We start from the raw sequence: 16,603 nt of genomic DNA, 5'->3' as shown, positions 1-16,603 counted from the left end.
AGGTACATTATCAAAGGTAAAATATGAACTCTAGGAAGTGGGGGATACAATGTTTCATTATTTATTCTTTTTACAGTTGGCATACCTATGCAAATTATTATGAGGGGAGATAAAACAGTTAAGAACTACATCGATAATCTAAAGAAAGGGAGATCGATGATGTACCACGCCTCTGGCCAGATGGGATGATAGTAGGGAGTTTGCCGGTAGTGGGAAAGCAACATTGTTAGAGAGACTGAAGGACAATGACGTGGCCGAAATTCAGAAAAAGACCAAATCAACTAGGGGAATCGACATACATAGTGACATCTTCGATGTGTCAACCACTACCAAAAGTATTTTGTTTGTAATTGTATTTACTACAGAGAGGAACATACTTTTACACCTTGCTAAACTCGCATTGTATGCCGAATCTCAACTATATTCTCTAAATAATTGATCCGTTTAAAGTTACAGGTTAATTCTTTATAGGTAAATTTTGACAATAGACTTTTGTTAACCAAACTTGCATATACACGTATGGTAAACATAGGATTGCATACCATATGACTTGCTTCAAGTGCTGGATCTAATCTGGAACCAGATTAAAATATTTTATTATCCTTTAAAAGCAATATGCATTTTTTTCAGTAAACTCGTCAGAACACAAACAACATTTCAAGGTAACGTTTGATATCGAAAGGAATCAAAGCTGCTACTTCGTCTAATAAACCAAAAGGAGAAGATTATGAAAGTCAGAGTGTTGTCAAGACTCTGAAATATCGGGTTTTTTACGCGTTACGAGAAATGTCTCTGATGATCCTGAGAAAAGAATCATCATGATTGATTTTGCTGGACAGTGTGCGTATTATGCCTCACACCGGATTTTTCTGAGTCCACGGGCGTTCTTTATTCTGGTTCTCAATATGGAGAAAAGGTTTGATGATCAAGTCGGAGAAAAAGTATGTAGCCAGACAGGCCCCATCTTCAAAGAGTGGACACACAGAGGTTTCTTAGAAAATATGGTTAAACAAAATGAGAAATTATAGATAAATACAAATTATAAAATGAGAAGTGTGCGGAGAGCAACACGTTGTATACAAGTTGGAGTATAAGTTTGTAACTCTCTGGTAGTCACAATTGATTCCAACATGGAAACGGGAGAAGCTCTTGGGCGAAAGAGGATTTTTATTTCAAATTTTCAAAATATTAATTTATTAAACCAAATAGTCAATTTGAAATTTTTCTATGATTTAATTATAATTATTTTATTTAGATTATCTTACATTTTGGGTGAAGTCTCTTCATCAATACAGCAGTGATAAGACCCCTGTCTTACTCGTCAGTACACATGCTGAGGATAAAACACAACAGGTATATATTATAATTGCCCTTAACACCCAGGAATCACAATTATTAATGAAAATTTGTGTCTTTTGTTTGATTTGGAATTGATTATTAAATTAAGATTATTAAAAATAAGAGAAAAAAATACAACTTTGACACAAATTTCAAACACATTTAGTTTCATGATAAAAATCCACTGATGAAATCAATTTTATTTTTAAACAGGAGAAAACAACCTTTTTCAGAGCGATATGAAAGACTTTAGAAACAAAAGACAAATCCTTGCAAAAACATCTTAATGTTAAAAGACGATTCACATTTTGATTTCATGACAGTACAAGCATTGAGCAAATTAAGAGTTCAATTGTTGAAGTCGTTCAAGGACTTGATCAGTGGGGGGAAGAACTGCCTCGCTCATGGGCTATGCTTGAAAATTTCTTTCATGACAAGAAGTTCCAGAGGATAATGAGTAAAGAAACACTTTTTGGCTTTTAATGAAGCATAGCCACAGTAAACAAAGCTCCAAACTGCTGAAGACATCGATGTGATGCGGCAGTTTTTCCACGACATCAGAGTAATTTAAAACTTTTACCAAGAAACACTAAATAAATCAATTGTTCTTGATGTTCAATGGTTTGCAGATGCATTCAAAAATGTTCTCACTGATAAAAACCATGCAGAAGAAGATTTATTTGAATATGCCTCAGAGTGGGACAAATTCAATGAAACTGGAGAATTGAGTGACACATTGCTGTCAGCGATTTGGAAGATAAAGAACAATGACTATATGGAGCACAAAAATGAGATTATGCCATACATGGAGAAGCTTGGACTAGCTGACATGGGTGAAGAAAACAAAAAGTGGTATGTTCCATGTATGAACAAAATACCATTCCCTGGCAATGAATTCACAGAATACTCTGCCTCCTCCATCCTCTGCTACACTGTTGATGTTCTTCCTACTGGAATTTTTCATCGCCTTGTAGCAAATTGCATGCAGATTCCTTGGAAAATTTTTACTGATGGAGATCGAGAATGCATTTACCAGATTGCGGCTTTTTTCGTGTTTCATGACCTGCGCCATAACATTTTGATCGGAATTATATATATAATTACTCAAATAGAGATTCAGCTGCAGGTGTTTGTTACAGACGGGGAGGAAGAAGTTGATAGCTCAACATGTCACCAGATCAGAGAAAAAATTGAACGTATACTTAGCAATCTTGCCAACACATTTCAGAATAACTCTGGATTCAATGTTGCATTCAAATGCAAACCTGCTGGATTCTGTGACAGCAAAGAAAGTTGTGTCATAAGTGAGTCTAAGTTTACAAAAGAAGCTTTTCAGTGTCCATCCTGTCCAGCCAGGAAAAAGCACCCCATAAACACAAAGGATATCACAAAATGTTGGAGACAGGTAATCTCCAATTTATATTCATAAATCATACTTTCCATTTGAAATAGAAATTATAAAATTTTGCTATTAAATACTCTTTTTTTTCTCTTAATAGCAACATTTATTAAATTGCATTATTTACAAAATAATTTCCTCCAAATTTGCATTGTTTTAATTTGTAAAGTATTTCCAAAGAAAATGATTTACTAAAACCAATATATAAACATAAATCATCTACACCCTTACAGCATTTTTTAAATATGGAATACAGACATGCAGATATAAATAGAAGTACATAATTATATGATACGTTTCACAAAGAATCTGTCCTGATTTTTTAATGCATGTTTGTTTATGAGAATTATGATTTTTCTTTATCAAAAAGGAACAGTCAAAAATTGATGTCGATAAAGACGGAAAACTACCATGTTTAGGTATAAACATGTATCTACATTGTCCAGAAATTACCTTCATCTGCATGGTAACGTCATTTATATAAACTATTTAACATGTAAGATTATGACGCATCCATCTTTTGACCACCTGCGTTTTTATTTATTTACCATTTCGATTTAATTTTATGTTTTTCTGTCCGTTTTTTTTTTTTGTATTACTGCACATTTCATATAAGTACATGTATATTTCATTATTTCCTTTATGGCTTGTACATATTACACGAGCTTTGATTGATTACAGAGTCCGGTGTAAATTTCCGTGCACACAACTTGGACCGGGGGTAAATAAAACTTGACATTGCAATGCATAGTTTCTCTATGATAAAAAGTGAATGACATGACGTCATGATGTATTGTTAGACATATTTATGTTATCAATCGATTAAAACACAAAAGATTCGACTCTGTTGTTTACAAAGAATTTTCATGGGTATTTATGAAATTAATTCGGTACCTAGATCCAATCCAAGGTATACGGGGATTTACCCCGGGTTGTATTCCATACATCCTTCGGCCTCAGGGTGTATGGAATAAAAATCGGGGTATATCCATGTACACCCTTGATTGAACCTGGATAACTAATATTATCTTGTCTAGATTATTCAAAAACTCTTTTATATCAAGAGGGTGTAGGTGGTGTCAAATGTCTCGTCTAAGAAGTAAGAATCTGTTTTTATTGTGAATTTCAGTGTTGTATTAAAATCTGTGTTCAGAAACCTATAACAGAGAAAACTGTATCAAAAGACACATGTGCAATACGCAGCACTTTTGACATAAAATTTCGTTCCCATTTTTATATATTCCATGGTTTCTACACTGTGTAATCGAAAACCCTGTCTTTTGCGACACAAAATTTGTCTCCCAATGCATGTCGGATTAGACTGGTTTCACTGGATCATCAATAATTTACCGTATTTGATGCATTCTGGGAGTGTATCGTATCCATAAACAAATTGTGTGAAGGAGGGAGGGGGGTTGCATGTAGTTCTTCTTAAATCATTTCAGTACCTTCTTTTATCTCAATATACTCGTATATATGTTCCCGAAAACAAGTATAAAAACCACTGCGTTTTTTCTACATATAATTACTTAGACACATAGGGATATGAAAGCGTACTGTTAAGAGTATTTTCACACTATAAACTCCTTTAAAGTGATAACACGGCGTAACAGGATATGTTATACATGTAGCTACGTATGTGCACATTATGCAGTGTAAAACAAAAGACAACAAGACTAAAAACAAAGAAAGATCATGTTTCTAATATCTAAATATGTGTCTAGTTTTTAAGAAACAAGTAAAAATCTAATATTAATATCTCCTATCCTCTATATATTTGTCAGTCATGTTGTTCAATTGCCTGTAAACACTTTTTAAATGCTTACCTCTTCGTGCAGCTTAAATCTTTCAGTAAAATTTTCTGAAGCAGGTAAATCATTATACAATTATTGAGTTTATTACGATGATACCTGAGGAGTACAATATTCGCTGATACCGAGGGGCGAAATAAATATGGTCTTTCGAATATGACTTAATGATCGTGTTGATGATAGCAAACTCGTACAAGACAGAAAGTTTTAAGAACATACGCAACGTACTTTACCTTTTGATAACTTTTCAAGATATTCTTAATTTAAGATTATAGTGCCATCAGATGTTCATAGACAAAAACTCAGCAAGCATTACCAGGTTTTTTTGGAAAATAACAAATTATGAAAATTTTTGCATTATTCAGAGAAAAATATACAAAAATTACAAAACATAAATTACAGATTTTTTTCCAATCAAACTTGTATTAGAATTTTCTAACATTGTTGGATCTCATCCAATCAGAGAGAAGGAAATTATTCAATTATATGATAAAATTTAATTATCAGTATCATTTTAGTAAGAATTGTTGTCATGCTGAATGCTTATACATGTACAGTACTTATCAATTGAATATGTTGATAATGGTGTTGATATCTAATACATGCATTTAAAGAATGTACATGTATATCATCATGATCATATAATCCTGATTTAAAGATACGTCTATTGTAGGTTATACTCTATATAACATAATGCTGACCAGTGCTAAATGGTTTTATGAGAAAAGACTTCAAATTTTGGCTAAAATGTCCAAGTTGTTAAAAAATATTCAGTCTAAGCTAACTGCAAATACTAATCATAAAAACATTTCAGATGATACTCTAGAAAGAAGAGCGACAGACAAGGAACTTCTGATGGTCAGTAGAAACATTGGGGCCACTTTCCAATTCATTGAGATTGGTTTAGGGTTGGAAAATGCTACAGTTCAACAAATCATGAAACGTCATCAAAGTTATGGTGTTCAGACACAGATCTTCCAAATTCTGGATACCTGAAAAAAGAGGGAGGGGAGACAAGCCACTGTAAGGAAGCTCTTTGACGTCATCAAAGAGTTCAGAGGGGAAGTTGATTTTGAGGAGATTAAACGGGTTTTTAACCAATGATGAAAATGGAATACAAACATTTGAATTTGTTACTGTTTTTTTTTAAATTGTTGAGTTGTATTTTTTTTTCATTTTCCCATTGAGAATTTCGACTTTTATTAAAACACAACTAGTTGCCGGCGAAGGGCTGCAAATTGAGACCTGTACTCAGCACAAATAGCCTTTTAATAATGTGTAATTTTTTTCACACCAGTACCTACTATGACAGGGAACCTTCGAATTCTAATCTGAAGGACAGACCTCAATGTCGCACAATGAACTTGAACCTGAGACTAAGGATCAACTCTGCACTCTAAAGACAATCGATCTAACAAATGCACCATTCAGTCGACCCTATTTAGTACTTTTATTTAGTCAACTGAGTCACACAGTAGACCTTTTGCTATGAATTTCGTCCGTCGTTTTGAGTTAACATTTGAATATTTTTAGATTTGCAGGATTGTTAACGCTTGAAAAAGGGGACAAGGCCTAATTTATATGGGAAAAAAATTACTGTGACGTCACAAAAAATATAACTTTTATGTATTTCTCATAATACCTGGAAATGAAATAATTTGCAACTTTTAACTGTATTAGCATAATAAACAACAATAAAACTTACCAATGGGTTAAAAAAACTTGCAAGTTAAATCCCATGTAGCTAGTTATAAACAAAGCACTGATCGCGATGAACTTGTAAATATGAAGTCATTTTGGTAAAAATGAAGTATTTCATATGCTGTTATAGGCAGATTAAGAAATTTTTTTAACAATGAAAGTTGCGTTTTATTATTAAACGGAATATCATTTACAGGTTTTAAATAGTCGATTGATACCAATTTATATCCTTTGTTTAGTGCGATTATTCATTAACTATCAAGAGAGTGTATTTTTTCTAATTAGGTCGTGTTTTAATGTACAAGATACGTATATTTAAAAATAATCCCATCTATATGTAAAAACATCGATATGCCTCATAAAATCGTACTTTCGCAAGGGGATACACTGCATAGATCTGAACCATTTTTGAATAAAGATAAAGGAAATTTTTCTCTACTTGAAAAGTGCTGCTGCTTTCTTTAAATCGAGGGCGTGATTTTATGAGTACACTAAATATTTGGTAAAAGTCAAACATCTTTCGACTTTGGCCTATTTACTTGAAATTTTAAAAATAAAAACGCGAATTCTATTCAAATTCTATTCTATACTGTAAACGTATTACATTTAGCGGTGTATTCTATTTAACGATTTTGGCGGAAATTAGAGTCCGCTAATTTAAGAACATCGCTAGATGTCTTTTATATTAACTTTTATAACTATCTGAATCAAATCTACGCTAACTTGTTCAAAATTGAATTTCCGGCAAATATCGTACACGCCAAATGTAACACATTTAAAGATTAATAGTTGAACCAAACACTATGCAGAATTATGTGAATATTGTGTGAGATGTAACACTTAAATCAATCAACACACTGTATTATGTGTATATTGTGTGAGATGTAACACTTAAATCAGTCAACACACTGTATTATGTGAATATTGTGTGAGATGTAACACTTAAATCAATCAACACACTGTATCATGTGTATATTGTGTGAGATGTAACACTTAAATCAATCAACATACTGTATTATGTGTATATTGTGTGAGATGTAACACTTAAATCAATCAACACACTGTATTATGTGTATATTGTGTGAGATGTAACACTTAAATCAATCAACACACTGTATTATGTGAATATTGTGTGAGATGTAACACTTAAATCAATCAACACACTGTATTATGTGTATATTGTGTGAGATGTAACACTTAAATCAATCAACACACTGTATTATGTGTATATTGTGTGAGATGTAACACTTAAATCAATCAACACACTGTATTATGTGTATATTGTGTGAGATGTAACACTTAAATCAATCAACACACTGTATTATGTGTATATTGTGTGAGATGTAACACTTAAATCAATCAACACACTGTATTATGTGTATATTGTGTGAGATGTAACACTTAAATCAATCAACACACTGTATTATGTGTATATTGTGTGAGATGTAACACTTAAATCAATCAACACACTGTATTATGTGTATATTGTGTGAGATGTAACACTTAAATCAATCAACACACTGTATTATGTGTATATTGTGTGAGATGTAACACTTAAATCAATCAACACACTGTATTATGTGTATATTGTGTGAGATGTAACACGTAAATCAATCAACGTACTGTATTATGTGTATATTGTGTGAGATGTAACACGTAAATCAATCAACACACTGTATTATGTGTATATTGTGTGAGATGTAACACTTAAATCAATCAACACACTGTATTATGTGTATATTGTGTGAGATGTAACACTTAAATCAATCAACACACTGTATTATGTGTATATTGTGTGAGATGTAACACTTAAATCAATCAACACACTGTATTATGTGTATATTGTGTGAGATGTAACACTTAAATCAATCAACACACTGTATTATGTGTATATTGTGTGAGATGTAACACTTAAATCAATCAACACACTGTAATTTGTGTATATTGTGTGAGATGTAACACTTAAATCAATCAATACACTGTATTATGTGTATATTGTGTGAGATGTAACACTTAAATCAATCAACACACTGTATTATGTGTATATTGTGTGAGATGTAACACTTAAATCAATCAACATACTGTATTATGTGTATATTGTGTGAGATGTAACACTTGAATCAATCAACATACTGTATTATGTGTATATTGTGTGAGATTTAACACTTAAATCAATCAACACACTGTATTATGTGTATATTGTGTGAGATGTAACACTTAAATCAATCAACACACTGATGGTGTGTATATTGTGTGAGATGTAACACTTAAATCAATCAACATACTGTATGATGTGTATATTGTGTGAGATGTAACACTTAAATCAATCAACACACTGTATGATGTGTATATTGTGTGAGATGTAACACTTAAATCAATCAACACACTGTATGATGTGTATATTGTGTGAGATGTAACACTTAAATCAATCAACACACTGTATTATGTGTATATTGTGTGAGATGTGTATTATGTGTATATTGTTTGAGATGTAACACTTAAATCAATCAACACACTGTATTATGTGTATATTGTGTGAGATGTAACACTTAAATCAATCAACACACTGTATTATGTGTATATTGTGTGAGATGTAACACTTAAATCAATCAACACACTGTATTATGTGTATATTGTGTGAGATGTAACACTTGAATCAATCAACACACTGTATTATGTGTATATTGTGTGAGATGTAACACTTAAATCAATCAACACACTGTATTATGTGTATATTGTGTGAGATGTAACACTTAAATCAATCAACACACTGTATTATGTGTATATTGTGTGAGATGTAACACTTGAATCAATCAAAATACTGTATTATGTGTATATTGTGTGAGATGTAACACTTAAATCAATCAACACACTGTATTATGTGCATATTGTGTGAGATGTAACACTTAAATCAATCAAAATACTGTATTATGTGTATATTGTGTGAGATGCAATATAATAAATAATTTTTCATCTTAATCTATAAGTTGTAATGAAATTAAGCCAAGACTTTAGATTAAGTAGGGTTTTTAAAATGTTTCAAAAGAATTTCTATTTTAATGACAATGACAAGATGACATCCACCCCACAGAACAAAATATATTTATAAGAGGCATTCTTCCACATCATTATCATGTACTTAGTTTAAATCAAACCCAGCAGTAGAGAAGAAGATTTTCAAAGAATTATTGCATTTTCACTGTAAAATCAATAGACTCCACCCTAACACAAAAACGCGCAACTCTGGAGACCCGTCCTAGCACCAGAACCCCTGACCTTGGGGCTATAAAATTCACAATTTTGGAAGAGGCTTTCTTGCTCATTATAGCCATGTACTTTGTTAGTTTTTATAATATCCAGGAGCAGAGAAGATTGAAAAAATATGTTAACTACTAGTATATATTCTATTTAGCCCGCCCTAGCACTAGAATCTCTGACCCTGGGGCCATGAATTTCACAATTTTGGTAGAGGAACTCTTGCTCGTTACAATCATGCCAACATCTTAACTGCTTGATGTCCACTAGTAAATAAGAAGATTTTTACAGATTGCATCAATTTAAATGGTTTTGGCCCCAACCCTCTAGCCCCAGGAGGGAAGTGACCATGAAATTTACGATTTTTGTTCCCTTTCACCGATAGATGCTTTATATTGAAATTGGTTGAGCGGTTACAGAGAAGAAGCTGAAAATTTTCAAATGTTAATGCACAGTGCACACCGTACGACGCACGACGAAAACAGATAACAATATCAGGAGACCTAAAATAGCTGCAGTAGGCTTATAAAAACAATTCGAATACAGGATGGGGAGGACAACTCATAGAAATTTAACTAAAATCATCAGGCTTCATCATTAAAATCTACATAATCTGAGAGTTTACATTTATGATCTTTTTTTACATTCTTAATTTTTCTTGTCTTAATTTATATTTAAATATTCTTCTTAAAATAATTTTTAATTTCATTAATGTGTGTATGCGAAGTAGGGGGTTACATAAATATATTGAAATCAGGATAACAACTGTTAATTGCCATTTTATTTTTTATTTTATTCTGATTAAAGTCATACTCGCTCCACAAGTCAGCGTTTTAAAAATCTGGAATAATGTTTTTTTAAAGAAATTTTCTGATAAATACTTATTACAAACTTCCAATGTGTTTTGGTGGTTTTCCCCATTGACAATAAAGTTCTCGTTTTTTGTTTACCTTCACTCAGAGATCCAAAATCAATAAAATAGGTTTTGTGCTTCCAGAGAAGAGGCTGGCAATGTTCAGATGTTAACGGATGATGACGACTCCAGTGACGTACCTAATGGCTGCTGTAATCATCACATTCATTTACAGACATATTATTTCATCATTATTTTTTAAATACAAGTAAACATCTAAAAAAAAATCCAAAAATATCCTTTACTATTATAATATTAATCAATTATCGAAAAAAGAAAAATGAAAATTTCTGAACAAGCAAAAGCACAACTTATTACAGTACATAAAGATATAGATGGGAGAGGACTATCTAAGTTTTTGGAATTTGTGTCCAATCCTTTTGATATATTGTCAATAAAAACAAAGATAGATAATAAAATCCAGGGATGAGTAATATGTAAAATACCACTTTATAGTAAGAAATTGTAAATTCAATCTTGAACTATTATCCATGAAGGGTATTTCACATTATGTTGCCATTAGAAAATGAATATCTTGTTTTTCAATATAATCAGCACTATAAAATATTGCACAATTTTAACAATAAATGTAACTGAATACTATCATGAAACATCTTTTTTTCTGATAGTAATGATTCTTGTTGTCAAGTTTATGTTGTCAAATTTTAATATCCACTCAGTTATATTTCACTAATCCTTCTCTTCAAAACACCACCACTGAGTCTTAGAATGGCCTGAAAAGAAATGAGACAAATCATATAAAAAAGTATAAAATTGGTGTTGTTGACAAAGAATATAAAATAGAAACTTTTTTAAATTAAATAAACAAAGACATTAAACAACTTAATGCATTTAAAAAAGTTTCTTTTATTGTGAAACTACTTTTCTAAGCTAAAAAGAAAAAAGAAAATGGCATAAAGGAGGAATAAGTAGAACTCTGCAAATATACATACATCTTAATACGGAAAAGGTTGTTTTAAGGAGATATGAATTTTTACCCTCTTGAAATTTGTTCATTTTTCTTTTGTATAATCTGATTTGCGTTATTTTTACTGAGAGATGTATGCTCAAAAGACAGGACTATTTTAAAATGAAAGAATTGTTTGCCCCCAGGAATTTTGTTTTTGTTTCTATTGAATAAATTGATTTGTGCTAGCTATTTTCTTCTGATATATATATGCTTAAACTTAAACTATAATCGATAATGAATGACCTGTCCTACAATAACAAACTAGAACTGTCCAATAGGGACAAATACCCCCGCTGGGTTTTTCAGAGTAGGTGCCAATTCAGAAATATTTTATGGATCTAGTAAGAGGTGTTCACTATTGTCTAATAAAGTGCCCCGCCACAGCATGATACGCCAATCAAATATTGTTCAATAATCATAAATTGGTTAGGGTGCAAGAAAATTAAGTAACCTTGATTAACAGATTGACACAGATTTCAATGATCTATTTTCTATTTCTTATCAGGTTTAAAATATTGTACATGCATCTCTAAGAGACTTACAGTGTAGGGATTAATTAAAACAAATAATACGTACATCATATAATTCTAAACTGGCTGTGTTAGAGCTTAATAAATACCTGTCTGCAGCTTTAAATTGTTTATTGCATATTTTATGAAATAATGGAAATGCTACAGTCTAATAAAAAAAAATCAAAAATTAATAATTATTCTTTGGACTATAAAATTCTAAGTGAGACATGACTGCAATTTCTTGCAAATATATATAAAATTGAAATGTAATTTTTTTTTCAATGAACACATGTATAATTAATTTTAATTATATTATACAATACTAATTCAGTTTTAATCATACACTAAAACATCAATTTGTTTTAATTACATTACACCAGTTGAAAGATCTTTATCTGAACTACAGCCATCAAGAACTCTTAATTAACACAAGCAACCATAAGGCCATTTCTTTTTGCCCAACTCCCAAGAGATAAATTAAGATAATACTGCATGATGCTCTTGCCAGTTAACTCCCGACAATGAACTCATTAATTTCTGCTATCAAAAATTCTCCTTGACCAGTGCTTGATAATTATGCCCATGGGACAAACTGAATTCCTCTCAAATCATTAACATTTGTTACAGAATTTGCTGTAAAGTATATGATGAAAAAATAAGTTTTTACTTAATTTAGCATTTTTTAATAAGGATACAACTATATTTTTACATTTTTTAGGATTATAAAATTAAAAATTCTAAAGACTTAGTTTTTAAAAAAAATCACTTAAATTAAAGGTCACAGAGACTTTGAAATAGGCTGTGACACACCGTCTACCCAAGATGCATAAATTGTCCAAGTTTGATGATTGTAAGTCTAATAGTTTTCTAGTTATGAGCCAAACAAAATCACAAAATAAAAAAGAAAAAACGCCTGTAAAATGCGGAAAAATCATCCAATCATGATGAAAATCCCAGGTACACACCTTCATATGGTGAATAATAAGTGTATAAATTTTTAGACAAATCCATCTAACAGTTTCTGAGAAACGGTCCGGACAAAATCTTGTCTACGGACGGACAGACGGACGGACGGACAGACAGACGGACATGGTGATTCCAATATACCCCCCTAAACTTCGTTTGCGGGGGCATAATAAATGTTTACTGTCGAAATAATCCACAACCAAAATCAGAATTGTCTCATAAAATTTTACCTACTGTTAGAAAGCAAAATTACCCTCGATGTATAGTGGTTTACACACCTTAGAAAGATCATCCCAGATTATGTTAAAGACTTCATCACTTATCACAGGGCTACTTCCAGAATCATGGCTGTATTTATTTCTATATAAACGGATTCTTTCTATGTCATCACTCTCTGTAATGTCCACTATTCTAGGTTCCTTTCCCCATCCATTTCCAGGAGGATAAATGTCAGAGAAATTCCTCAACAATTTATACATGATGCTAACGTCCATAGATAAAGATGAAACACCAGTGTTGGATCCACCTTCAAAAAATTGCTTAAACATACTTACAGATGAATGTCTGAGATGAAATAAAGGTTTTCCTCTTCACTCATACACTGAAATTATCCATACCTTTACATGTACAACCTAACTTGCCCTGGGAGTATATCGGGTTTTGAATTTCATTGACAATCACTAGAAAAATGTTACATTTTTAGCTCGTCAAATACGCTATACAATAATTTTTCAGCGCTCTTAATCTTTCAATTTCATAAACAAAAGTCGAAATAGCTTCAAAATTGTTTTGAAATGAAGATTTCAGTACATAGTCTGGTCCGATTTATAGTAAAAAAAATACTTCTAACGGCAAATAATCATTATTTGGTCCAGCATAGTTTTTAACCTATCTCGAGTATGCTGTATCCAAAAAATATGCTGGCCTTCATGGAAATGGCTTTAAATAGGTCAAAATGGCGATTCAAAATGGCGGACATTCAATTTTTCTAATTTTCTCTTAATGTCGTTCAAAATGGAAAAATAATGAACTAGAAAACTGACCAGTCAGCAAGGGCCCCGCCATGGGGTAGAATTATAAGGGTACAGCTTACGGAATGATTAAAAAATGTACGAAGAATAAGCAACAACAACTGTATTCTTAAAATTTCAAGATAATTCCTGAGTATTCAAAAACCTGTAAATAATAATTAATATCCTTGTATTTACATTAGGCAGTAAGGGACAACTTAACATTGAATGTATATTTAAACAATAACGAAGCTTATGTTATATAAAATGCCAGCCTTCAATGAATGCAAATATCATGAAGGCTTGACCTTAACTTCAAAACAAACAGCAGTTGCAGACAACGGTTTTCATTAATCTTAGAGTGACAGATAAAGGAAAGCCTACGAAATTTTCTGCAGCGGGCTAGAAAATTAATCCCAAGAGATTAATTGTACCTCTCTCATCAATTTCTTCTGAAGTTTCAATAAAAACTTTTTCAATAGAATGGGTTTTTTATACAACCACCTTAAAATTTAATAATATTCTTGAATGTACATAAAGGGAAGAAAAGTAAAAATAAAAAAATTATATCTCCTCTAATGAATTTCTTGTTTTTAGAATTCAATGAAATTATAACTATTTTAACAAAAAAAAAAGTATAACAATTTATATCTTTATCCACATTTCAGTGTTCATAACATTCCAAATTGACTTTTAAAAACTTCAAAACAAACTTCATTTGCAGACAGAGGTGGTAATTCATCTCAATTATACAGATAAAGATAATGCTTTGGATTTTCTTCAGGAGGAAAGCTAATTTATCCCAAGGGACTCATAGCAGTATTCAGTTTGCAATGGGAACATTTTCAGAAGTTATCTCTCTTTGCCAATGCATTCTTATAAAAAGTTAAGGAATCTACCCCACCACCCCAGCTCCAAACCAGGGGACATAGAAAAACAAACTTAGCACCAAAATATGTCTCTCTGCTAATTGAACTACCATACAAAATTTGATCTTAATTGGGCAACCATAAAAAAAAAGTTATTAGGAAAAAACAGAAAAAATTTGTGGACAGAAGAATGACAGACAGACGGACAGACAGAGTGATTACTATAGGGCACCCGCAAATCCTTGCGGGGCCCTAATAAATATATCAATGAGTGTAATAAAACTATAAAAAAATATAATAGAATTCTACCATTATTAGCTTAACTCAGAAATTTAGTAGTTTCTACACTTTATTCGAATTTTCTCTGATTTATTTGTCTATTGTTTCTATATTCTTCTTTGTTCAGGATTTTACATTTGAAAATATCCATACACTGCAGATTTGTAATTTACTCCTTACATCTCACTATTCTATAACTAAATGATGGTGCAGTTGCGAGTTAAAAGTCAAAATGGCGATTCAAAATGGTGGATATTCATTTCTTTTTCCATTTTTTTCTTAATGTCGTTTACATAGGAGACTTATGTCGTAAGTGAGCAATATTATAAGTACTTTTCTTTTCTTGGGAACATTAAATTAATCAAATATGCTATTAAAACCACTGTTAAGATCTTTAAGTAATAAATTGTACTTTGAAAAATTCCAGAAATGTGCTGTAGTGCATATATTGTATGAGAAATCTAAATTAACAAAAAGTATAATAGTTGCAAACTAGGTTATTGGCATTTTATTTGCTTCTTTGCCGTCACAAACTTTTCGGATTTTATTTGGTTTAACAGAAAAAAATGGACACCATTTTTACTCAAAGCATCGAGGCAATATATTCTTTTTTCCCCTGGATAAATCGTAAAAATTTAGCATTTGTATTATTTACTGAAATTATGATCTTATGTATGTCATCATGATTTATAGAAATATTTAGTGTCTTGATGTCTGTAGATATCCCACTGGCTTATGGTATTAATTTAATGATATGTTTCTCCGTCATACTTTGATTTGGGTCTTTATAAATATAATTATTATATACCCATCAATTTCCTTGTTTTTGCTACTGTTAATTTTACAGAGTTTGATCCGATTTTCCGGATCACCACACTGTGGTTTTCTGAATCCATATCACCACTCTCTGAAACTGATGACGTAGTACGCAAAAACATGACGTTATTTTCTTGCGCGTTAAAAAGTCCCTTGTTATTATGCTTTGTTTTATGGATAAATATTATACAATTGATCTCTAAAGTTTTATTTAAGGAATCACTGTCTAGTTTTGAGAGTATGCCAGGGCATCAACAATAGTGGGAAACATGGGATAATTTTCATAAACGGGCGAAGCCCGTTATGCTAAATATTATCCCATGTTTCCCACTATTGTTGATGTCCCTGGCATACTCTCAAAACTAGACAGTGATTCCTTATATTTCCATTTCATTGTGAAAAAAATTGTAGACTTAGACATTAAAAGTGTAGACTAATAGATATAAATTACACGAGGACTTCCATGCCAATTTCAATAGTCCTCGCACACTGACGTCAAACACAAAGGCAGCCACACGAGATTTTCGTGCATATTTGGCCTCCTTAGCGTCAGACACAGAGACAGATGCGCACGGGATTTGCATGCGTATCAGGCCTCCTTAGCTGCTGACCTATCGACCTGCCTTATTTACATTCCGGCAGAATTATCAAGAAATAAATTCCCCCAACTTTCAAACAGTTATCAAAGAGAAAAAAATTAGAAATGGAAATATTCTGCTATATTTAGCTAGTTATAAGGGGGTATATAATAAATTTATCATTAT

General features: G+C 31.7%; 1 protein-coding gene across 1 annotated transcript; it reads right to left on the bottom strand.

Annotated features, from left to right (window-relative positions):
- Positions 1–10,547: 10,547 nt before the first annotated feature.
- Positions 10,548–13,499, bottom strand: LOC134231052 (uncharacterized). The gene is made up of 2 exons (XM_062712956.1): positions 13,144–13,499; positions 10,548–11,151 (listed from the first exon to the last, which is right to left on the bottom strand). Exons 1-2 carry the CDS (start codon positions 13,411–13,413, stop codon positions 11,098–11,100), a joined length of 324 nt encoding a protein of 107 aa, XP_062568940.1. The 5' UTR covers positions 13,414–13,499; the 3' UTR covers positions 10,548–11,097.
- Between the last annotated feature and the right edge of the window lie 3,104 nt (positions 13,500–16,603).

This window comes from Saccostrea cucullata, unplaced genomic scaffold (genome assembly GCF_032062105.1).
Source record: "Saccostrea cucullata isolate Sc308-1 unplaced genomic scaffold, CSIRO_AGI_Scuc_v1 ctg1350, whole genome shotgun sequence".
Taxonomy (NCBI): domain Eukaryota; kingdom Metazoa; phylum Mollusca; class Bivalvia; order Ostreida; family Ostreidae; genus Saccostrea; species Saccostrea cuccullata.
The sequence above is the reverse complement of the archived record's forward strand: the minus strand, read 5'-3'. Positions and strand labels throughout refer to the sequence as shown.